Source organism: Leopardus geoffroyi, chromosome B3 (genome assembly GCF_018350155.1).
Source record: "Leopardus geoffroyi isolate Oge1 chromosome B3, O.geoffroyi_Oge1_pat1.0, whole genome shotgun sequence".
Taxonomy (NCBI): Eukaryota; Metazoa; Chordata; class Mammalia; order Carnivora; family Felidae; genus Leopardus; species Leopardus geoffroyi.
The window spans coordinates 135,391,508-135,416,534 of record NC_059337.1 but is presented as its reverse complement, the minus strand read 5'-3'; the positions used below and the strand labels follow the sequence as shown (position 1 = coordinate 135,416,534).

Below are 25,027 nucleotides of genomic sequence, written 5' to 3'. Positions count from 1 at the left end.
ATTAAAATTCCATTCACGTTATTACAACTACTTTTTTGTACATCCCGTGAATGTATCCTCATAGGAGTGAAGGACATTGCCATTAACTCTACTTTTTTTCACTGAAAAAACTGTAAATCAGTGGTCCCCAACCCTCTCCATCGAGAGTACACATGAACAATGACATTCAAGAGGTGCCTGAGTGGCTCAGTCAGTTAATAGTCAGACTTTGGGGGCGCATGGGTGGCTCAGTTGGTTAAGCATCTGACTTAGGTCATGATCTCGCGGTCCGTGAGTTCAAGCCCTGCATCGGGCTCTGTGCTGACAGCTCAGAGCCTGGAACCTGTTACAAATTCTGTGTCTCCCTCTCTCTCTGACCCTCCCCCCATTCATGCTCTGTCTCTCTCTGTCTCAAAACTAAATAAACGTTAAAAAAAAAAAAATTTAAAAAGAAAAAGAGTCAGACTTTGCCTCAGGTCATGATCTCATGGTTTGTGAGTTCGAGCCCCATGTCAGGCTCTGCACTGGTGGTACAGATCCTGCTTGGGATTCTCTCTCTCTGCCTCTCCCCTGCTTGTGTGCTCTCTCTCTCTCTCTCAAAATAAATAAACTTAAAAATAAATTTTTTTAAAGAAATAAAATGACATTCGTATGCTACACCGGGGTCAATTATTTATAATTTTGTTATAAATGATTCTCAAATGTATACACACACATGCACACATTTATACTTTATGTTTAGACTTTAATCTAGAGCATGGAAATCCACTTTGAGATATTTGGTAAAAACAAACTCTAGCAAAAACAAACAAAAAGACATAAGAATTGAATAGGTGACTAAAACATAGGACACAGATTATGTTTTTAAGTAGGGCGTGGAGCCCAACATGGGGCCTGAGATCAGGACCTGAGCAGAGGTCAAGAGTCAGATGCCCAATCGACTGAGCCACCCAGGTGCCCCCACAAGTTATGCTTTTTAAATAGAGAGATGAAAGCAGTGGTTTCAAATGTCTAAAAGCAGAATCCATTTTTCTTGTTGAAATCTCATGCAGCTTATAAAAAAAGAATAAAAGGTAAAGCAGCTAGAGCCAAATCAGAAGCAACCAGGGATGGGCCGGAGGCTCCTCTTTAGAACCAAGACTACTAGAATGTAAGACACCCAACACCAAAATCAGTGGACTATTTCCACCCTCGTGTATCTCCTTGGTTCATTTTTTTAGAGTGTAAATGTTTTTCTAAATGATTTCTGTGAGCTCTTTATACATTCTGGCATTCCCCAGACACATACCAGTGAGTGCCCAATAGAGCTAGCTATGTGCTGAAGGGCCGGGAGAGGTCAATCTTTATAACTATCTCACAAAAGTTAAATTCAAAGGAACTAAAGCATCTTTTTGTACAAAATAATGATAAGATCACATAATATTTTTTCAAAAATACTAGAGTTAACCAAGCTCATATGACAAGAAAAGTGTTAAACAAAATAGAAAAAACAGTATTTCACACTACCATGCACTTCCACAGAGGACATTAGGTAATACATACTCAGAAGCTGTTCGTCTCTCTGTTTCCTCCGAGGCTGCACATAGGTAGCATTAAATGAATCTGTGATAAGCAGTGAGGGTCTGCTTAGCATTTCCAGGGAACATCCATTTAAATGGCTATAACAGAGTTGAAGAAGAGAAATATTTTATATCACCTCAAATAAACAGTAGCTTATCTCACCTAAAAAACAAGCAACTTTCTTTTATAAGATTTTCCTCTAACTATAAAAGTACACATGCTCATTGATAAGAAATCTAATATATTAAAAAAATTTTTTAAAAAAGGAAAATTAAGATCTTCCAGCGTACCACCACTCAGAGAAATCGATATATTATTCTGGCATATATCCTTCTAAGCATATAAACACAGTTTTCTATGCATATAACGTGTGAACGTATTTTTTAAAAGTGGCATCCCATGTCTATATATTCAGTTCTATACCCTGGTTTTCTCCCATGACCTTAAAATTGGTTTCTAAATCTATTTTTCTAACAACTGTAAGAACTTCCTACTGTGTGTTTTATTTGATCACTTCCCTTATTATTTAGGTTACTTTTCTTGTCATTATAAATAATCTCAAAGAACATTTTGGCAAAAAGTTTCAATTGCATTTCTGACGGTTTCTTTAGGACACATTCCTAGAGATGTATTTACTACAATATACAATTTTGCTAACTGGCTTGCAGAAAGATTTAACCTTTTCTAGAAAGCTCTCCCTTTTCCAGAAAAGTTCAACCAGAAAGAATGAGCAACTCACACAATATTTCCTGGAAGAATATTACCATTTAAGAGTCATTTTAATGGTATGTAATTTTAAAAAGAATTATCATTTTAATTTTACATTACAACTTTTGTCCATTTTGTCACCGGCATCTTTTTGATTGGTTAATATCTGGTCTTCTACATATAAATGTCTTTAGCCAACTTGCTGCAAATATTTTCTCTATTTTATTGGTCTTAATTATTTCAGACATTTTGAATCTGTATATAACCAAATCTATCAAAGTTTTCTGTTGTGACCTGGTCTGGTAACTTTACACTTACAAACGCTTTTCCAAATCAGAGATTAGACTCATGAATATTGTTTCATTTTCTATTTAATTTTAATCCATCTAAAATATATTTGATAAGCAGTAAAAAAAAAAAAAGACACAAACTTTCCCCCAAAATGTCTGAATACCATTACTCAAAAATCCATCCTTTACTCATTAATCTGTGACTACAAAAGCCTAAAATTCATTACTTATATATCTCTAAATAGAAGATCCAGAAGATCTTGAGGCTTTTGTAATCTAATACAAAATAACTATAAACTTTTTTTTTTTTAATTTTTTTTAAATTTTTTTTTCCAATGTTTATTTATTTTTGGGACAGAGAGAGACAGAGCATGAACGGGGGAGGGGCAGAGAGAGAGGGAGACACAGAATCGGAAACAGGCTCCAGGCTCTGAGCCATCAGCCCAGAGCCTGACGCGGGGCTCGAACTCACGGACCGCGAGATCGAGACCTGGCTGAAGTCGGACGCTCAACCGACTGCGCCACCCAGGCGCCCCAACTATAAACTTAATGTACAGAAATTACAAAAAAAGCCTCTACAAAACAATTTTATTGTAATGTTGTGAATACAAAATGAAATATTTAAACTTACAACTACTATGTTCCCTTTTAAAGGGAGTCTGACTTCATTTTTTTTTTTTTTAAGGGAGTCTGACTTCAAATGTAGTTATATGATAATTACTAACTTTATTAAAAAAAAACACCCATCCACAAAGTTCCTTTAAATAGCAGGTGAAGTAGCATATAAGATATAATTTTATGTACAAAAATTAATCTCCTTTCCAACATCTCCAGGGAGATACCTGTTTTATAGAGTGGATACTTATGTGTAAATTTGTAAAATATATTTTATCTCTTATATCAAAGTTTTCCCTTACAGTGAAAATAATTAAGTTTGAAAACGTTCACTACTTGAGGCTTTTAAATAGTTCTAGATTTCTGGTTAAAAAAAAATAATAACTTTTTAAGTTTCCCCCCAAAGAATGAAACACCACCAACTGCATCTCCGTTAGCTTTTGTCTTGATATACCTACATCTCCCTCTTGTGGTTAAAGTCAACTGCATAGACAATTTCTTCTTCTCCATCTTTGACTATTTTCCATATTGTTCCACCGATCATATGACCAGCTGGCAGAGGTGTGATAGACAAGCCATGTCCTTTACCTGTGTCAAAAAGATAATGACAATACTCAGATTTCTTTTACAATCCTAAAGAAAGCTTATTTACTTGTAAACTATTTTTAATAGCTAATATATACAGTGATACAACATTCCAAAGTAACAAGGCATACAATGAAAATGCAAGTCTCGCTCTCCTGTCCCCCAGCTACTCCACTCCTTCACTATAGACAAACGCTCTTGTCATATTGTTATGAATTCTTGCAGACCTATTGGTGCTTATAAAAAGTAGTATATAGAAATCAAGTTTAAAAGCCAATACACTATTAATTACTTAGTATGAATGAATACATTTGAATATTTTTTGTTTTTACTTATTTATTTTGAGAGAGAGAGAGCAAGTTAAGAGTGAGGAAGAGGCAGAGGGGGTGGGGGGAGAGGGAGGGTGGAGAGAGAGACAGAGACAGAGACAGACTCCCACACGGGGTCTGCACTGTCAGTGCAGAACCCAATGAGGGGCTCGATCTCACGAACTGTGAGATCATGACCTGAGCCGAAATCAAGACTCAGACACTTAACCAAGTAAGTCATCCAGGCACTCCAAATACATTTGAATATTTACACTGTACACACAATCATCAAATGTTTCTCCTTCTGCTAACCTCTAAACTCACAGAGTAACCATTCAAATCTCATTATGGTAAAAAATCTATCCTACAGAAAAATTAAGCACAAGCAAAGCTGTCGTGACCATTGTTATTTCTTGACTAAATCACCAGAGTCCACTGTTATGCTATTTTTTCAATTTCATTGCCAGGCTTCATATTTATGACAATCTTTAATACCTATCTCTCCACAGAGGAGAAATGTGTACTTAAGAGAGGACTTCCTGACCTAATTACATAATAAACTTCTTAATATCCGATTCTAGAATTCAGTTATCTGCTACTATGCCGCCAAGGCACTGCATCTCCTTCAAGGCCTGAACACCACCTCCAGTCACCAGAGCGGCTTTAGCCCCTCAACGCCACTGTGAAGTCCTAGGAGGAGGATGCGGCCACATCACCTTTGTGCACCATACACAGGAAACACTAAGTTTTCCCCGGCTGCATGTGAAAAGGCTTGAGCTATTAACGTTTTGTTGCTATTTAGCCTGCACTATTTTAAAATCCAAACGACTTGGGAGAAGTTCAGCGTCCATATCAGAACTAATCAGATGCTAATCTTTGCTTTTTCAGACCCCAGGCCCTAGGATATTTACTACAAATTCTCCCTGGACTTGTCAGCAGCTGAAACCCTGTTAGTCCAATTACTATGGCAGACATTCTTTTACCTTTCAAATTCACAATCTGAGAGAATTTTAACTGCTGTATTTTATCAAAGGCTGCATCCACATCGTCTAATGTAAAGAGCGTAAAGTCCTCTGTGTTGTGTCGAGACTAAAAGAAAAACACAAATAAAAGGTTAAAAATGATCACTGCAGGAGTAGAAAAAGCTTTTTTTGACCGCTTCACTTACCTGGTAAAGATCATACATGAACATCTGTCCCATTTTATAAACAGGAATGGTCGCATAGATCGCACAATTCAGCCCCAGCTTCCCAACAGCAGACGGGAGGGCACCCAGATGAAGAGGATCAGGGTGGGACAACAGCACTGCATCAATCTGGTGAACATGCCTACAAGAACAGGATCAAAACACTCTCTCCATTTCTCCAGACTTGTTTTGAAGAGTAAAGACTACGCTGGGGTCAAAGAGGAAAACTAAGAGCTAAAGTTACGACACCAATCAATTTCAGTTATTACTACCCCCATGTTGCATAGATATCACAAGTATGGAATATGTTGCACAGAAACAGATGATGTCTATACACATCTTTTTCAAAAAAAGGAAAAAGAGGGGCGCCTGGGTGGCTCAGTCGGTTAAGTGTCCGACTTCAGCTCAGGTCATGATCTCACGGTTCCTGAGTTCGAGCCCCGCATCGGGCTCTGTGCTGACAGCTCAGAGCCTGGAGCCTGCTTGGGATTCTGTGTCTCCCTCTCTCCCTCCCCCGTTCACACTCTGTTTCTCTGTCTCTCAAAAAATAATAAATAAACATTAAAAAAAATTTAAAAAGGAAAAAGAGAACCAGTAGACACACCACACAGAAGCTGATTTTGATTGGTTATCTTATATGCCATTAATTTAGGTTGAAGAACTCAACTTGAAATTTCAGACATTGTTCATTCAGAAATGGCCACACATTTATTATGGATTTTTGCCTCTGCTTTTTAGCATGGTGCCTGATAGCACATTCTCTACAGTGAAACTTCAATTAATCAATAAAGCACACACTCTCACTGACAGAGAAAATTAGGAAAAAAAAATGTTTTGCTACAAGTTCTAGTTTCCAAATATTTCAGTCCCCTTTCCTTCCATAATTAATATAACTGAAAACATAACTGAATTTTTCTTTGATGGATCAGTATTGTTTTATATCACATGGTCAGTATTCTGGGCACCAATTCTCAGTGTAGAGCCTCAAAACACATAGAAAGTAAGCAAATGTGATCTGACGGCAGACCTTCCACAGGGAAGGTTTTTTCCTCTTCAAATTCTTCTAAACCTAATCTTCTCTAAAATTAGGGTGCAAAGATCTCTACTGGGACCCATTAGCCAAGTAACAATTAACATTTTACTGAATCTCAATAAACATAGCTCATAATACAATCAAAACTTTAAAAATGAAAACAGTCGCTTTTTGGCTCTTTGGCATGCAAAATCAGGTCTTTTACTCTAAATCAGAGCAAAGAGAACATACCCTGGGTCACATCAAAATGGTATCATGGTGTAGAAAAGAGAAGTTGATTTAACTGAAGTCTAAAAATAGGAGAAGTAACTTACTTCCTCAGGGAGTCTATAATATCCATAGAAAAGTGCTCATCCCAGCCACAGTCCAGGAGAAACCTAAACTCGTCAACTTGCAGAAGATAGCAAAGAGCAGACTCTTCCTGAACCCCCGAGAGGGTAGTTAATTTGATAATAGATGTCATTTTTGGTCCAAAAACAACAATCCAAAAAGTTCTTTTAAAAGAAATAAAAATATAATTAAACACACATCATAGTCTAACACACATAATAGACAAATTAACATTGTATCAAGTTTCTAAGTGATTAACAATTCCATAAAGAGAGAAAGCAAACACATTAAAGACCTACTCCCATCACTGCTAAATTTGAAAGCACAAACATGACGTTACACACTCTTGTTGACAACGAGTCCTTCAGCGGCTCCTCAGTGTGGCTTAATGAAAAGCAGTGAACTTTAGAACCAGTTTCAGATCTGAAGCTACTACTATGTGGGTCTAAGCAATTAATTAACCTCTCCTCACTTATGTATGCCAGTCTATAAACATGAGTATTAATAATTCACATAAAAACGATGTTGAAAGATTTCAAATAATGTGTGAATTACACAGACTAGAGAACACCAAGTTCCCCAATAAATGAACGTATACATGAATGAATTAACGAACTCATCCTCCAAGGTGACTTTGTGCTTCCTTTATTTTGCTCTGTGATGGCAATGATTTCACTGCATTACAATTAGTTTCCATGTCTTTCTCTCCTATTAGACCAGTGGTCCTTAAATAAACAGGCATGCTTGAGGATCTGATGAAAGTTTTGCACTCTTTCTTCTCCCCTCAGTGGTCAGGGAACAAACAAACAAGGCACACATACTCAAAGAAATCCACGTACTTTTTAGGGAGTTTAATGTTAAGAACACTTGCACTGGAGAGTAAGCAACTACAAAAGACAGATGTAGAATCTTAAGCTTGCAATTCCTGAGAGAACCTGACACACAGTACGTGCTCAACATATATTCGATGGAATTTACGTCGAGATGCCTACCGTATGAATTTCAAGGTGTAACATGAACACATCTATTGGGATTTCAGACCTAGAACTGCGTGCTGTTAAACACATGTGACAGAAACACTGATTAGCAGAGTACAGCTCCACAGCAACATTTCAGATCTTAGCTCCTCACACTACATTAGTCTTCCCTGGCCAACTGTGCAAGTTAGGAGAGGTCACGCATACCTGATGGCCTCTTACCAGCTGCCCAAGGTCCTATCAACACACTAAGGTAAACTGTCACCTTTCATGACAGGCTGTCAGGAGGCTAATCCCACCTCATGTCATCTTTCCTCTCGTCAGTCTCAGCCAAAGATCCAAGACTCCTGGGTTATCCACGATCACTGACGTGCACATCTGCCTGTCAGATCCAATCCCCTACTTTCTTTCCCTCCCAGGTCCTTCCAGTATGTTCTCTGGGACGATGCCGCTCACACTCATCTGTAACCGCACCTCTTCTCTGAAGGTCCTCTTCACCTGGTAATCTTCACAGAAACTGGTTCTCCTGCCACCTCCTCACAGGCTTTTCTTCTTCTTCTTGCACCCCCTGTGCCTCGAAAGCAGGAAGTATGCGTTCCTTGCTCCTCGCTGCAGCTCAAACCAGGTCTCCTCCTTCCTCCTTCAAATACTCCAGTCCCACGGAGCCTCACGCCTTCCAGCGGGCTATGAGCCTTCCCTCTCTCCTCCTCGCTGCTGACATCTGTTAACCTGACCTCATTCACGGACGACTTTCATTCCTGACTTGGTCTTCTTAGTAACTTCACTACTGACTCTGGTGCCTGCCTTTCTCCACTCCCATAACCCTGTTTCACGTCAGCCACCCACCACTAAAGGTATGCCCTAGACCTCTTCACCCGTGAGCTGCACCATTTCCGAAATCTGACCTTCCGGCATCTCACTCTCTCACTACTGCTTCGCTCACTCAGCAATCCCACTGCAGAAATCCTTCGGCCTCACCGAATCCCTCATCATCCACCAACCATGGTTTCACCCCCTCCAGTCTCCATTCACATCCTTACCATCAATCCATGACCCACCATGAGTATCTTGCAAATACCATCACGTATCTCACTGCTCTAGTCCTTCTTGGTACCAACCTGGCAAAACCCCAACCCCGACCGACTCCAATCATTTGCTCTGCGTATTCCAGGAACTATATGTTGCCGGGGGGGAGGGGAGGGGAGGGGGGTCAATCCCACAACTGTGCCACCTGCTCTTTCAATTCATGGTCAAAGGTCCCAAGGAGGCACTAAGCACTACCCACCGACCTGAGTTTTCTTAGCTGGCTGACCACCTCTGAGACTGCCATTTGACATCGCCCCTTCTCTGCTCAAGCATCATGCACTGCCCCCTCCGCCCTACTATCAGTTCATGATCCCACTTCATTCTTCAATTAGAAAATAGAAGTCATCAGACAAGAATTCATTTTCCAATACCAAATCTATTAATGTATCTGCACCTACACTGTTGTGTCTCCCATTACATGAACTCAATAGCCCTGCTCCCTATGAGTAGTCTGGCTGCCATTCTCGTTTACCTTCTAGAGGACCGAACTTCTTCAGCCATTCCCTCTTTTCCCCACATCAAACCATGTATCACTGATGTGCCACTCCTATTAGCACACACAGATCCTCTAGAATTTCCCGATTTAAAAGAGCCCTCTCTTAATCCTACTAGCCCCGCAAGTAGTCCATCATTTCTATGTTCCCCTTTCATCGCAAAAGTTCTCAGAGGATTTGTCCACATGTGTCTCCACTTTCTTGCCTCCCATTCAGACTACCAAACCTGGCATCTTTGTCTGCCAGCCCACTACTAGTGCGTTCATCAAGGTCACTGGCAAACCTCTACGCAATTTAAGCCAGTGGCATTTCTCGGGCTTCCACTGACAGAAACTGTAGCAGCATTCGATAAAAATAAGTGCTCCAGCCTCCCTGAAATGCTCTCCTCCCTCTGCTTCTGTGTCACCTCCATCCTAGTTTTCCTTGTATGTAACTGGCCACTCCCCAATCTCCTTTGCTATTTATTTTCTTCCACCTCAAAGGTGGCAGTGTGCTTCAGCAGGACTTTTTTTTTTCCAGGTAATCTCACCAGTTCCACAGCCATAAATATCACCTGATCTCTGATGGCCTCATCCTTGAGTCCTTCCTTTACTTTGTATCCCACATCCGATCTATCACTAAGTGCTGCATTTTTACCTCCATTCTATTTCTCAAACTTCCCTTCTGTCTCCACTGTCACTAAGACCTCTAACTAGTTTGTACGTTTTCCCAGTCTCAAATTTATTCTGAGATGGTTTTTTAACAACCCTAAAGTCCTTCCCCAACTCAGTTATACCCTGTGACATCACTCTACTTCCCTCAAAATGCTTACTGCTCTCTATGCCTGCTAGTTACTTATTTACTTGCTTTGCCCATCCCTGTCTTTCCTCCTCATCCCCGCACTAGACTATGAATTCCATGAAAAAACAGACCTTGTCAGTTCTGGTCACAGTTATCCTCCAATGTGTCCACAGTGCCTAACACATGGGGGGGGGGGGGGTCAACAAAAGCTTAAATGAATGAAGTATGGCTAGTGTTAAATGAGCTTAGTGAACTGGCTACACCATCAACAGTTATCTATTCTTATGCATTTCCCCTTGCTTGGGAGAGCTCTTTGAGGCTCGATCCTTTTTTGTGTCCTTACTATATATTATTAGCACGTGTCTTAAACACATAGTGGTTGCTCCATAAAGAACTGATGAAACAAATAAGTTAAAATTAAAAATATGTGGACTCAGCATATTCCTATTTGTAAGGCATGAGAAGTACAAAGACATTTATTCTCCATTTGATGAAAAACATTTATAAATACAATTTTGGAAAGGAAATAAAAAAGTTCTCCCTGCCAAAAAGCTTCCTGTACCACAAGTATATTAGTGGCCTAAGAGAAACTCTTTTTCTACTCAAATCCACCTTCACTTCCACTTTATTTAGATTACAAAGTGGAAATAAAGTAGCTTGCAGACAGAAGTGAATGAGTTCATGTGAAAGCTTTTTGCAGATAGACCCAGGTTGCAACAGGTGAAAAGGTATTTTTAATACAAGTGCTTATACTGTGGCTAGATCTTTACTAGAGACATTCATCACTTACTGATATCTCAGTCGTATATAGGATGAAACACCATGAATTCACGGGAAGAGTTCTTCATAAATCTAAAAAATAAAGAGAGTCTGCTAAATGTGGTATAACAGATTTACTTCTGTTTTTAATTATGGTGTTTACCTTCTATGTCATGCCCTAAGGTGAACACATGAGCAGCAGCAAGTAGCATAAGAAACGATCCTGTTTTTAAAAAGAAAACCTGTCCTAATTTTTGGAAGCTGAAGCTTACATAAAACAGAGATAATAAAAGTCAGAAATATTGTACCAAATCGGTCACAATCAGGGGCTAAAATATGCAGTTTAGGAAATAAGATTTTAAAAACTGACATTAGCTTATGTTAATGAGAATCATAAAAGAGGTGAGATCTTAAATTACTCGTTAAGGATGGGCAGGACCCGAGAGACAAAAAGAAAAGGTATTTCAAACAGGGGAATAACATGGCCAAAGGCACAAAAAATGTACAGAGTGTTAGTGGAAAAAGCAGCTGGGCACATTTTCATATAAGCAAAAAAATGAAAGAAAAATTATAATGAACAGAAAAAGGCCAGATAAAGGCCTTGGACTCTAGATCTAGTTCTTCAGGCAACAGAGAAACATTTTAAGATCCATTATCAAGTAAGATGACATAATACAGGAAATTCTGTATTTTAGGAAAATCAGTTGGTATGGATGATTGATTAGGTAAGATACAGAGGGCAAGGAGATGAAAAGGAAGAGTATTTAGCAAACTACTTCCTCCTTTCGACTTTGCTGGTTCTATTTTGAGACTAAATGCCTTTGGTCTCAAATGTACTTTGTGACTATATGACATGAATTCATTAGTTCTTATCTAAGTAACCAAGGCTTGAAATTCTACATGTTCGATTCCTTCCTTTACTTTTTTTGAACAGTCTGTTACCAACTCCTGATTATTTTTCTTAGCCTCAAAATGCTTTCAAATGTATCATTCCCTTTCCATTCCTACCACCAGTACCTTAAAGCAGGGCCTCATTACCTTACATTTGGGTTTCTCTGTTTCTCTGTCTCCAGCCTTTCCTCCCTTTCATCTCAACCTAAACATTACTGCCAGGTTAATTACCCTTTGCTCAGAAATCTTGGAAGGCTTCTTACTGCTTGAAAAAACAAAAACCTGAATGCCTTAACCGGCAGTGGAGGGCGCCAGCTCACCACTGTGTCAAGACGCAGTTCAAATCCCACCTCCTTACAAATTTCTCTATCATTAGTCTAGACTGCATCGGCTCTGCCCAACAAAAATATAATGCAAGCCATAAATGTAATTAAAAATTTTATTCACAGCCACGTTGAAAAGTTTTGGGTGAAATTACTTTTAATGTATTTCATTTAACCCAATATATTCAAAATATTATCATTTCAGCAGGTGATCATTATTAATAAATTGAGATATTCTACATCGTTTTTCTTACCAAGTCTTTGAAATTCAGTATGTATTTTATATTTACAGCATATTTCAAATCAATCTAACCACAATTTCAAGTGCTCAACAGCCACATGTAGCTCACGGCTGCAGTAACAGCACTAGGTCTAGACTCTAAAACCCATGCTTTCGTCTGTAGAGCACTGTGCTCTGCCACTCCTTAAGGTGCAGGCTGGCACCATTCTATTCTGATGTACATGTCTTAGGCTTTTTTTTTTTTTTTAACGTTTATTTATTTTTGAGAGAGAGACCGAAAGCACACAAGCAGGGGAGGGGCAGAAAGAGGGAGACAGAGAATCTGAAGCAGACTCCAGGCTCTGAGCCGTCAGCACAGAGCCTGATGCAGGACTCAAACTCACCAACTGCGAGATCATGACCTAAGCTGAAGTTGGAGGCTTAACCGACCTAGCCACCCAGGCGCCCCATCTTAGGCTTGACTTTAATGGTATCACCAACCATTTAGTCCCTTGGCCCAAAACCTCTGGAGTCACCCTCCCTCCACCAAATTGCTGCCACCAGTTGAATCCTATTCAGAAAGGTCTCTCCAGGCACCTAGGTGGCTCAGTCGGTGAAGCGTCCAACTCTTGATTTCGGCTCAGGTCACCATCTCACAATTCGTGAGATCAAGCCCCATATTGGGCTCTGAGTAAATAGCATGGAGCCTACTTGGGATTCTATCTCCCTCTGCCCCCGCCCCCCACGAGCTCTCTCCCTCTCTCAAAATAAATAAAGTTTAAAAAAATTGTTTCTTTCACACGCATTACTATCCTACTTCAATTGAGGCACACATTACCTTACCTGAATGACTGCAATTTCCTCTTACCTAGTTTTCCTATTCCAAGTTGATTCTCTATACAGCTGTCAGAGACCACCCTGTGTGTGTGTGTGTGTGTGTGTATACACACACACACACACTCGCGCCCTTTCCTTGTGCAAAGTATGTGCACTGGCTCCCCTCTAACTACAGGATAAAGCCTGAACTCCTTAGCTGGAAATCAAGGTCCTTCACAAGTGGCTCTCAATCTCGCTCTTCCTTCGCCAACCACCCTTGCACTGCATGTTCCGGGACATTTATCTTCCCACTCTCCCTCAGCGCGCCAAAACTTCTCAAATCTCTGCATCCAGGAATGATCTCCTCCCGAGCCTAGTAAATTCCTTGTGACCCTTTATGACCCAGCTCAAATAGCTATTCCTTTGTGAAGCCTTTTTGGTGGCCTCGGGCGGTTTATTTTCATTTAGCACAAACAGCACTAAGAATGTTTGTTGAATGGACGTTGACTGTATAGGCGAAGAGCAAAACTGATCATCTTTGTATCGCCAGTATCAAGCACAGCACTCAAATCCTAACCTAACCACAGTACCCTAACCAGGTCATAAATTGCTTCCTTGAGTCTGATGGACTCATTCATCCCAATTACCAATTACAGTTACTTGCTCTCTCAATAACGACCTTGCATGTTGATGACAACCAAAAGGAACTACACAAAATCCAAGGGAAAACGAAGGAATCTGGGTTGGCCTTTGAACTCACGTGGTACAAAAAAGCCTCTTCCTGGTTAGTTCAGAAAGAGAAGCGGCTTCTTAAAAAAAAAAAAAAAAAAAAAAATCACAAGGGTTGCAAAATAAAAAAATTGGGGATGGGTAATTGATAACTCAGGTTCGGCAGGTGGCAGGAGGCCACACTTGCCAGTGTTAAGGCTGGTGTGACCTCCAGTTTACTTAAGAGCTAGTAAAACAGTGACGGTGGAAGCGCTCGAGGGCAAAGCGAGGGCTGGGAGGGTGGGGAGGCTGGGGGGCGCGAGGCGCGGAAGGCCAAGTCAATTTTGGTAAAGCATGGTTAACATCTTAAAAGGTCCCCGGAGTCGATTAACTAAAAAGGACGCCTACTTCGTGCCCAGTGCTTAGCAGTCTCGTGGCCTTTGAACCCGAGGCCACGGGAAGACCCCCAGCGAGGAGTCCAAGAACACGGTAACCACGAGGCCAAAGCTGGCGTCAGATTAACTCCTCCAACGCCTAGAAACAGGACAGAGGAAAACTGCAAAAAAAAAAAAAAAAAAAAAAAGGGGGGGGGGCAAATAGGAGTGAATCGTACGGACTGCCACAAAGACCGGGAGCTCTAGACCCCCGGAGAAATCACTTCTCTTTCCCTCGCTGAGCACTTCTGCCAGGTCCGGCCAGGACAGTCGCAACCGAAACCCCAGGAGCACGTCCCCAGCAGAGACCCGGCCGGAGCTGGAGCCAGGGTCTCCCCTGAGGGCCGAGGGCGCCCCCTCCCCCACCAAAGGGCTCACTCCTTTCCTCCGCCCTCACTTGCCTCGTCAGTCCTCCCCCAACGCCGTCCACTGCCCTTCCCAACCCCTAGTCGAATCCAGGTTCAAGAGCGAGAAAAGCTGATGCTCGCTCAGCAGCACCCGTGACGATCAGCCAGCAGAAGGCCCCCCGATGGCGGCCGCCATTTTGAAACTGGAGGCGAGCCGCGGAGGCGGGGAAGGCCCAGGGCGATACCATCTTCGAGGGGTAGAGACGAAGCTGTGGGAAGGAGATGGCGCTTTACCCCAACAAGTCCCGTCATCTTGCACCGAAGGTGTAGTTTTAGAAAATTTATAATGTGTGAAAAGCTAAAATAAATACGAGAAGAGTCAAACATGAAAAGGAAGAAGGGGTTTGGTTTCCCACCGCCACCCCTCTCTTCGAGCGGGCGTGGCGAATGGCAGGTCCCAAGGCCGCAGCTTCCGCCGGCGCTGGTGGCTGGGCTCGCCTCTGCCCTGGGTCGTGGGGTCCTTTTTGGCACCAAGGCCGCAGGTGGGTCCCGGGTCCAGGAGCGCCGAGGCGCCCCGTTGTGTAGGCAGGGAAAGTCCACCTCTAGGAAAGCCCTCGGCGGCGGTACGTGTAGGCGGGGGGGATGGCCCGGGGCTTGCGAGCGGTGGAGACGGGGAAGGGAAATGGGGGTTTCTTCCCGGGGACGGCTGGGCTCCCGTTTTGCGCCTGGCGGCTTTTGGAAAGGGTAGTGGGAGGCTGTCATTATTGGAAAACGTCTTTAAGGGATGACCCGGTGACCGCCCTTGGCCGGGCCGCAGAGGTTACAGGCCGGGGTCGCACTCCAGGCTCAAGGAGGGAAGCCGCTGCTTCTCTGCCAGCATCACATATTCGTCCAGGTTTCAGCGTTCTGTCTTCTCGTTGCTCTAGATTGGAAACCTCGTTCTCTTCCAAATCGCAAACCTTCTTGAGCCGGCCATTGCGCGCGCGTACACACACACACACACATATCACTTAAAAAATGTAATACTGCATTTGTGCTTGGTTTCCAGGGTGGATATGTCATTAAGACGTTTCCAGATCTCAAGCAGTTCGGTTTCTCCACGCATCCCGCACTGCTTTTCATCGATCATATATATATGGTTCAAAAAAATGTCGATCTAAAGTGCTGTGGGGACCTATTAGAGATTAGGATTTAATTTTTGAAATATCTATTCATTTATGTTTTTACAACGTAAATTGGCTTACAAAAATGCATACCAGATTCAGTTTTCTTTTTAGAAGTTACGCGAGAAAAATTGGGTTGAAGAAAAAGTAATGTTAAGAAAAATAAGATAATCCTGAGTGGGGTCGGTCTAAATGTTTACCTCTAGGGTTACCTTAATGGACAATAAAGCACAAGTAGCTTGAACCAAGGAGCCACCCTGCCTGAGTATTAATCCCAGCTCTACCACTTAACTGCATTTGTCACATTATGCAAGTTGATTGTCCCTGTATTTCCTCATGAAAAAAATGTGCCTCCTACATCGGGGACATTAGTGCAGACACGCATAGTGTTGTGAAGATTACATGAGGTTAGTGATGGTGAAAAGCAGTAAGAACCGTACCTGACAGTGCTATATGAGTCTGCTCTTTCTAGAGGTAGGGCAAAAAATTTGGAACATTGGTAACAGAGGACAGGTGATAAGTTAATGATTCCTTGAGTCTGTAAGAGAAAAAACAATTCGTTTTTCTTAGGAATACCATAGCAAGTCCCAGTTCTAAAGTAAAAGCAGAATTTTTCATGAGTCTTCCGTGGAAAGAAGACAGTACTAAGTGCAGTGTTCTCTTGGTCACCCATGTGGATGTCACTCTTCATCCAAACCTAGGCTTGTTTCATTGGAGTCTGTCCCAGGACCTCACTGCTGTTTGTCCATCACTGAAAGCCCTCTGTGGTCTTCGGCCCATGACCAGAGCCTGTCTATACTCCAGCTTCTAGCCATTCTTCCGGGAATCATTCTGGCTCACTCTTAGGTCCATAAATCTTTGTCCTCCCTGGTCATCCACTCACAGTGAAATACAGAGGACAAATTATGTTCAGTGCCACTGCTCCCAAAGTCCACTAGATAGATGATACAAGTGTAATATGAAATGCCTGTGGGACTAAGATTTGTCATTTACCTCCTAGCAACAGAATCATGGTGGCTGGACCCAGTTCTGTATTTTGAACATATAGAATCCTTCCATCGACCATTCTTCACCTGTGGAGTATATGTGAGAGCCTATATGGAGCCAGGGCCTCAGAGGCTTGTCTCAGAATCTTCTCAGATTCTCAGAGTAGAGCCAGACAAAATACCTACTTGCCCTGTTGGAATAATGCCAACAATAATGGCTTATAGCCCACGGTGGCCATGGGCTTATTTAAAAGTCTCCAACTGAGTCACCAGGCATTTTTTAAAATGCAACCACTATCTCGGGGTGCCTGGGTGGCTCAGTGGGTTGAGTGTCTGACTTCAACGCAGGTCATGATCTCGCGGTTGACGAGTTCGAGCCCCACGTTGGGCTCTGTGCTGACAGCTCAGAGCCTGGTGCCTGCTTCAGATGCTGTGCCTCCCTCTCTATGCCCCTCCCCCACTCATTCTCTGTCTCTCTCTGTCTCAAAAATAAAATAAACATTAAAAAAAAATTTAAATGCAAACACTATCTGACTCTGCTGTGCTGTTAGGCTTGACCCCTATTAAGAAATTTGAGGAACCTGTAACAACAGGTGACAATACATGAGAGCTTGATTTCTACAGAGGCCTATCTTGTCTAGTATTCTGCATTTTCCTGCTTTCAAAGTTACATTGTTTGATTAAGGCATGCATTGTTATTCCCATATTTGACTGGCTCAAGTTTATAAAACAAGGGGCTATAATTTGGTGGGCACTTGGTCAGATTCACAAAAAGTGCTTTGTATCTAAATGCAAATAATGTTACTTAAGGCACAATGCTAAGAGAGCCACCATCTTCTAGAAAATAAAATGAGTTTACCCAAGAACTATTTGCATCAAATTAGCTAACTAAATCAATTCTTTGAGTTACAGGTTTTTCCAACCCCGCCCAGAAGGAGGACCAAGGAGTCTCTATTTTTGATAAAGACTCTTAGGTGCTTTTTAATTTTTTTTTTTTAATATTTGTTTATTTTTGAGAGAGCATGAGCTGGGGAGAGGCAGAGAGAGAGAGAGGGAGACACAGAATCGGAAGCAGGCTCCAGGCTCCAAGCTGTCAGCACAGACCCCGATGCAGGGCTCGAACCCAAAAACCATGAGATCATGGTTGGAACCAAAGTCGGACACTTAACCGACTGAACCACCCAGGAGACCCAGGGCTCCCCAGGTGCTTTTGATGTGCAGGCAAGTTTGAGAATAACAGCTGTAGACAATAGACTAAAACTTTAATGCCTAAACTATAAGTTATATATTTTAAATACCTCATTTACTTTACATAATTTTCCAGATTGGTGATATTCAGACTGGAACCTGCTATATGTAATATTACACCTTATTAAATAGAGTATATAGTAATTGTGCAGCTTTTTACTTCATGGCCATTTTCTAGCCCAGTGCCTTTAGATAGTGATTAAGTTTGAGAAATATAGTAATAGGATGTGTAAGTATGAGAAACGGTGTCCTAGGAGGAGAGGCAGGATCCAGTCTACCTAATCCTAGCAGTTTCGTGCTAAGCACTTTTGTTGGCAGTAACGTGTTCTCTTACTAGGGTATTGTCCTATGCCTTCTCAGCCATTGTATATTATTTATTCATTTTAGATTCATATATAGGCAGATGTATTTTGAGTTCATCTTTAGGTACACATTTTTACAGAAAACTGACAATGCAACTATGTTTTTATGGAATTAATGCAAATTTGTTTTCCATTTGGTAGCTTCTAGTTCTATTCTTCCTCTTCTACCTTTTAGGAACTCTTAGAACTTAAAATCCCTTAAGTGCCATGAATGTCAATTCAGGAAGAGATCAGGAATATCAATTCAGGAAGAGAGGCATTGTGATCTAATAGAATACAGAGCTTTGGAGCAAACCTGAGTTTGAATTCCAGCTCTGTACTCAATTTTAGGTTAAGGTGTTTTCTAATCTGTAAAATTAGGATAATAATAGTTATTTCATGTTACATATAAGACTATATGATGGCTCCGGTACCTAGTAGTCGTTCTCTGAAAGTAAATTCCCTCCTGCCCATATCTTTTATAAAATCACTGATTGATATTGAGATCTACCATGACATTTTTTAAATGTTTATTCATTTTAGAGAGAGTGGGGGAGCGGCAGAGACAGAGGGAGACAGAATCCAAAGCAGGCTCCAGGCTCTGAGCTGTTAGCATAGAGCCCGATGCAGGGCTCGAATTTAGGAACGGCAAGATCATGATCCGAGCCACAGTTGGGACACACAACCAGCTGAGCCACCCAGGCGCCCCTAGCATGACATTGTTGAGTGTGGTTATTTTTTTTAATTTCTCTCATATCTTCATTTACTTTCAAAAATTAGTTTCAGCTTTGTGCTGTAGCGGTACCGTAGCTAATGGGGTTTATCTGAGTCACAATTACTGCTAAGTCAAAAATTAGTCTTCAATATTTATAGCTTTATCTAAAGAATTTGGTTTTTGGCATAATAGTATAATTATGTTTTAGTATTGTAAGAGGTCCTAAAAGATTTTTGTTGGTCTTAAAAAGATTTTACACATGTGTAAAAGTTTTAAGTTAACAGTAGGAGGATGCAAATACTCAGCTTTTGCAGGTGGAATCTTTTATACTCTCCATTTCTCTGCACTGTACCATATCAGATCACTAGTGGAACTAGAAAAAAATAAGTTGATTTTAGTGCAATGCAATTTTTAAACTTTTTTTGTTTAAGTTTATTTATTTTTGAGAGAGAGAGAGTGTGAGCGGGCAAGGGGTAGAGAGAGAGAGGGAGACAGAGAATCCAAAGCAGGTTCCAGGCTCTGAGCTGTCCCCACAGACCCCGACTCAGGACTTGAATTCATGAACTGTGAGATTATGACCTGAGCCGAAGTCGGACCTTTAACTGACTGAGCCACCCAGGCACCGCATAGTGCAATGCAATTTTTATATTAACCATTGTCACCTATATAATCGTCGAGTAGATTTTAAGTTGTATACTGCATTCTGATGCCGAGCAAATTTGAAGAGGCTTATTATGCTTTTAACATTTACTAAATTCAGGATTAGCTCTCTGTTTCAGATGCAATTAAAAAAAATTTTTTTTTAATGTATTTATTTTGGGAGAGAGACAGAGGGTGTGTGCACGAGTGGGAGAGGGGCAGAGAGAGAGAGGGAGAGAGACGATGCAAGCAGGCCCTGAGCTGTCCGCACAGAGCCCAAAGTGGGGCTCGACCACACCAACAGTGAGATCATGACCTGAGCTGAAATGGAGTCAGAAGCTTAACCGGCTGAGCCACCCATGTGCCCCAAAATGCAATTTTTCAAGATACTGCAAAGGCAGTTATATTTCTGCTCATTCTTTTTTGTTGTTGTTTTTGTGTTTTTGTTTTTTTTTTAGCATTCATGATGAACGTAATTCAGATTGTTCGTGACCACTGGGTACATATACTTGTGCCTGTGGGATTTGTCCTTGGATGTTATCTAGACAAAAAGAACGATGAAAAGCTAACTGCCTTCCGGAACAAGAGTTTGTTGTTTAAAAGGTTAGTTTGTACGTTTGTTTTAAACCAACAATTGGCCAGCTTTTGGTAATACTCTTTTTAATACCATGTGTGCCAAAAATAAGCAGAAAGGGTAAATTTTCCCCCAAGAACTTATATTCAAGTGCTATCATTTTGTAGTATTATTTGTCATTTAATCTTTGGATAAAACTGAGTGATTACCTTTCGAATAACAGGTCTTCAGTTTATGAACACGGTATTTCCGATGTTTGAATTTTTTTTTTTTTTGGCATTCAGGGTACATTTGTAATATAGAAACGAAGTTTTAAACTAGCTCACCAAAGCCTACTTTAATGTGGCTTTCACATACATTATCAGACAGCATTTTACATAAACCAGAATGTAGCTGAAATATATGATACCAATAGTGGCTCGGTGCTGTGTTTGCAGCAACACTCCTGGAGAGCTCTAGACACGGTGGCCAAGTGATCAGAAGGCAGCTGACTGCTGCCTGGTCCCGTTGTGTCTCTGGAGATAGCTTTTTTGTCAGCAGAGAGGTAGTTAGCAAGGCAGGGTGCCTGCCACTGGGTATCACGTAGGTGGGAAGAAGCTCCGGGGACCAGAGGCTTGAGCAGCATTCACAGTCCCTATGCAGAGGGGGTCTATGGTTAGGGATTTCAAGAACGATCACATACATGAATTAGAAAGGGTTTAGAAAACCTCAAGTGAACAGAGGATAAAAGCTTTCATACAGACTAAGAAATTACGGTTCCTAAATCTAGAAAAATGAAATTGAAGGGCTGGTAAAAGTTTAAAATCATGAGAGAACAGAATGGCTCTGTTGAGTCTATATAAAAACTTTAATGGGTCAATTTAATAGAATATAAAATATTGAACTCATACTCTTCTTTTTCTCCCCCATGAAAGTTTAATTTATACCTTTTCCTTTCCTTCCTTTCTAATTTCCACACAGGGAATTGAGACCCAATGAAGAAGTCACCTGGAAGTAAAGGCTGTGACTGAAATACAGAATGTTCACATTTTAAAAATTGGGAGAGAAATAAAAACACATTCATTATTTAATTTAAAGTGTGATTCTTTTTGTGTTGGAGTAATCTTCCACATTTCAAGTAATAGGCACACATAACTTAAAAATAATTATTGAGCACTTGATTATGCACATTGATGTTAAATTTACAGTCAGCATTTCATTTTCTTTTCCCCATTTTAGACCATAGCACTATTAAAACGCATAGCAATTTTTTCCTCAGGTATTTTTCAGAAAAATGTTTTCAAATTATGTGCTTTAGAAGGATGACACTAGGGGCGCCTGGGTGGCGCAGTCGGTTAAGCGTCCGACTTCAGCCAGGTCACGATCTCGCGGTCCGTGAGTTCGAGCCCCGCGTCAGGCTCTGGGCTGATGGCTCAGAGCCTGGAGCCTGTTTCTGATTCTGTGTCTCCCTCTGTCTCTGCCCCTCCCCCGTTCATGCTCTGTCTCTCTCTGTCCCAAAAATAAATAAACGTTGAAAAAAAATAAAAAATAAAAAAAATAAAAAAAAAAAAGAAGGATGACACTAGCTGAAAATTTTGGTGACCTTGAGTTTGGCAAAGACTTCTTAAATACAACACATAAAGCATGAACTAGTTTTGAAAACTTTTGCTCTTCAAAAAATACTGTTCCAAAAATGAAAATGCAGCCATAAATTGGGAGAAACGTAATGTACAACAACTTATTATCTAGAATATGTAAAGAACCCTTCTACCTTAATAAGACAACCCAATTTTTTAAAACAATTCACTTATTTTTTTAAGTAATCTCTACACCCAGTGTGAAGCTCAAACTCAACGACCCCCAGATCAAGAGTTGCACACCCCACTAACTGAGCCAGCCAGACACTCCCAGCCCAATTTTTTTAAATGAGCAAAAGATTTTAATAGACACTTTACCAAAAAAGATAAGAGGATGGCAAATAAAGTACATGAAAAGACTCCCAACATCAGCAGTCATTAGAGAAATGCAAATTTAAGCCACAATGGTACCACGACACACCTATTTGAATGGTTCAAGTTAAAAGATTGATGTATTTACCAGTGTTGGCAAGGAACTGGACCTCACACACTGCTGGCAGGAGCATAACCTGGAGTTGCCAGTTGTAGCACTTTGGAAATCCAGTTTAGTGGTTTCAAATGAGAAAAACACCTATCATATGCCCCAGCCATTCCGCTCTGAGATACTCATCCATAAAGGAGAGCCTACTTTCACACAAAGACTTCCATGAATATGCATAGTCCAATATTAAAGATAACCCAAATGTCAATCAAGTCAATACGCTGTGTTAAACCCATACAATGGAATACTAGTTGGCATTAAAAAAAGGAATGATCTAGAGTGCCTGGGTGGCTTAAGTTGGTTGGGCCACTGACTTCGGCTCAGGTCCTGAACTCACAGCTCATGAGTTCAAGCCCCATGTTGGGTTCTGTACTGACAGCTCAGACCCTGGAGCCTGCCTCGGATTCTGTGTCTCCCTCTCTGCCTCTGCCCCACTCCCTCCCTCCCCCCAACCCTCCCCCACTCATGCTCTAAGGTAAATAAACATTAATAAATAATTTTTAAAAAGGAATGATCTAATGCTTCAACATTAATGAATTTCAAATTAATTATCCAGGATGAAAGAAGCCAGACAAAAAGCATATGCTTTACAGTTCCACTTATATGAAATGTTAGAAACTGTAAACTATAGTAACAAAGCAGATCACTGATTGCCTGGAGGCACAAAGTCCAGAAAAGGGTTAGAGGTAAGAATGACCAGGGAGGGGCAGCACCTGAGTGGCTTGGTCCACTGAGTGTCTGACTCTTGGTTTTGGCTCAGGTCATGATCTCACAATTCGTGAGTTCGAGCCCTGTGTGTCGGGCCCTGTGCTGATGATGTGAAGCCTGCTTGGGATTCTCTGTCTCCTCTCTCTCTGCCCTTGCCCTGCTCTCTCCGTCTCTCTCAAAAAATAAATAAACATTAAAAAAAATAATATGAATTACAAGGGGGCACAAGGAAACTTTGAGGAAACTTTGCTTCGGATGGTTCCATGGATGTATACATGTCATCTGTTCTATTAAACTACCTCCTCTCAGAAAACATTTTGTTTTAGATAATACTGGATTAAGGAGAAGTAATATTACAATGAAATGATACTCCCTAATTAGCAATGATTCTTGTCAGGACTCTGGACACTGAATCTGACACACCTTCAATTTTAAAATGTGAAATGGTTAAAATTCCGTTAAGCTATTTGGTCTTCAGTAACAACAAAATGAACACCAGATTAAATTTAGAATATACAGTGTTCAAGAAGATAGAAATATCTGTGCAATCTCACTTGTTGACATAAAACTCCAATGAAGTAGATCAGAGAAAATCTGAGTGGCCCAAGGTGGCATAAGAAGTCTACTAGTAGTGAGTCTGGTCTGCTGTCACACCAGCAACCCTCCTGATTAGCTCAGTAACTTCTCTCTCCCACTGAATTATCGTAATACTTTCCTGTGCCAATCAGTCAAAAAGAATTCATGCATTTATTCACTGCTCTGTACCAACCCTTGATACAAAGACTAAGACTCCTCTGCCCCTCAAAAGCTAATAGTTCAGTAGCATATAAAGTAATAGGTCCAGTATGGTGTAATGAGTGCATTCCTATAGGCATGTGCAAGGTATAGTGGCACAAAGGACTTCGTTAGAAGACTCTGGAAATCAAGGGAAGCAGCTAGTGTGATGAGCAGGGGGAATTCTGGGAGATACGGCTGGACACGTAGTTGGTCCAGGTCACTAAGTGCTTTTTAAGCCAGCAATGGGAAGCCACTGAAGGATTTTAGAGTAAGATTTGTGTAATTAGTATTTAAAGATCCCTCCCAATATAAGCTCCGTGAAGATGGGACTGTTTGTTTCATGGTTACGGTCCTAGTGCCTGACACATAGTAGTATTCCATTTGTTAAAAGGAAGAAAAACTGATGAGATTTGCATGTTTGAGAGATCATTGACAGTACTATGAATCTTACATATTGAGACTGGAATTAGAAGACCAATTCAGAAATCCTCAAACCAGGCTGGCTACACAACAGACCAAGAGGGCTTGAACTACCAGGAGCAATGAAGAAAGAGGGGAGACGGTGAATACACAACATTTGAGGACTGACCAATGCAAGGAGTGAGGGGAAAGAGGGAATCACGAATCATTCCCAGACACTTGGCTTCATTAATTCATTTGAAAGACATCAACTACCAAATGGTCATAAGACATGGGCCCTGCCATCATGACATTTATAGGATGTTGGGGAAGATGTATGGTTAAACCAACTATTATGATACTGTGTAAAAGTGACTATGTATGATAGAGGCACATCAGGAGCTCAGAAGGGGGAGAGGGACTTCTAAATTCAGTGGAAAGCAGGGAACATTTTCTATCGGGTATAGTCATTGAGTTTTGAAGGATGATATGAGTTATCTTACAAAGTTAAAAGTTTAGGATGTGCTGAATAACAAGTGGAATTATAAGAATAGGAAATGCAACACATTTAATATGCAGATCATACACTGTTTCAATGGCAAAGCCAAAACCAGAACTTTCATTCTGACTCCCAGGCATCAGTCTTTTCACTTTACAATGTTCCCTATTAATCACATGCTCAACAGGTGGGGAAGCCCTAATGAAATGATTAGTATTAATTCAACATCACTGAATATTGCCGGGAGGATTTAAGAGGGAACGAAACAATGAGTCCTTCAGCATATTGTTCATCCTAGTAAGCAGTTACTCACTAGAGAGAGTTAAAGCATGTCCTTCCAAAACTCAAGTCCACCCAGAACCAAAGACCTTGTTTGGAAGTAGGTTCTTTGCCAATGAAATTAGTTAAAGATTGCAGCGTGAATTAAGGTAAGACCTAAATCCAATCATTGG

The 25,027-nt window shown here is 41.0% G+C and overlaps 2 protein-coding genes and 1 long non-coding RNA gene across 6 annotated transcripts in view; 1 reads left to right on the top strand and 2 right to left on the bottom strand.

Moving 5' to 3' along the window:
- Window positions 1–14,652, bottom strand: part of CPSF2 (cleavage and polyadenylation specific factor 2) — a 33,218-nt gene extending 18,566 nt beyond the window's left edge. The window contains exons 1-7 of one of the 3 annotated variants that reach the window (XM_045448264.1): window positions 14,484–14,652; window positions 10,722–10,783; window positions 6,579–6,758; window positions 5,214–5,373; window positions 5,029–5,134; window positions 3,611–3,740; window positions 1,522–1,637 (exon numbers count right to left, since the gene is read on the bottom strand). In XM_045448264.1, coding sequence (XP_045304220.1) covers window positions 1,522–1,637; window positions 3,611–3,740; window positions 5,029–5,134; window positions 5,214–5,373; window positions 6,579–6,727 — 661 coding nt within the window. In that variant the 5' untranslated portion in view covers window positions 6,728–6,758; window positions 10,722–10,783; window positions 14,484–14,652. Of the gene's footprint in view, window positions 1–1,521; window positions 1,638–3,610; window positions 3,741–5,028; window positions 5,135–5,213; window positions 5,374–6,578; window positions 6,759–7,433; window positions 7,482–10,717; window positions 10,784–14,483 lie in introns of those variants that run through there. The other 2 variants (XM_045448265.1, XM_045448266.1) reach the window with 2 other exon arrangements.
- Window positions 14,653–14,866: 214 nt separating this feature from the next.
- Window positions 14,867–21,165, top strand: NDUFB1 (NADH:ubiquinone oxidoreductase subunit B1). 2 transcript variants are annotated; one of them, XM_045448277.1, is made up of 3 exons: window positions 14,867–14,971; window positions 19,980–20,124; window positions 21,056–21,165. In XM_045448277.1, exons 2-3 carry the CDS (start codon window positions 19,985–19,987, stop codon window positions 21,090–21,092), a joined length of 177 nt encoding a protein of 58 aa, XP_045304233.1. In that variant the 5' UTR covers window positions 14,867–14,971; window positions 19,980–19,984; the 3' UTR covers window positions 21,093–21,165. The 2 variants fall into 2 exon arrangements, with proteins under 2 accessions (XP_045304233.1, XP_045304234.1); XM_045448278.1 differs by having other exon boundaries at window positions 14,945–15,052.
- Window positions 19,119–24,209, bottom strand: LOC123582056. The gene is made up of 2 exons (XR_006704168.1): window positions 24,129–24,209; window positions 19,119–19,255 (listed from the first exon to the last, which is right to left on the bottom strand). It is a non-coding gene; the product is annotated as an uncharacterized LOC123582056 (long non-coding RNA).
- Between the last annotated feature and the right edge of the window lie 818 nt (window positions 24,210–25,027).

Bases quoted from the DNA above. Each gene is read 5' to 3' on its own strand.
- NDUFB1 (XM_045448277.1), top strand. From the start codon at position 19,985: ATGATGAACGTAATTCAGATTGTTCGTGACCACTGGGTACATATACTT. The intron at 20,125-21,055 runs GTTAGTTTGTAC...ATTTCCACACAG, and splicing joins AAGAGTTTGTTGTTTAAAAG to GGAATTGAGACCCAATGAAG.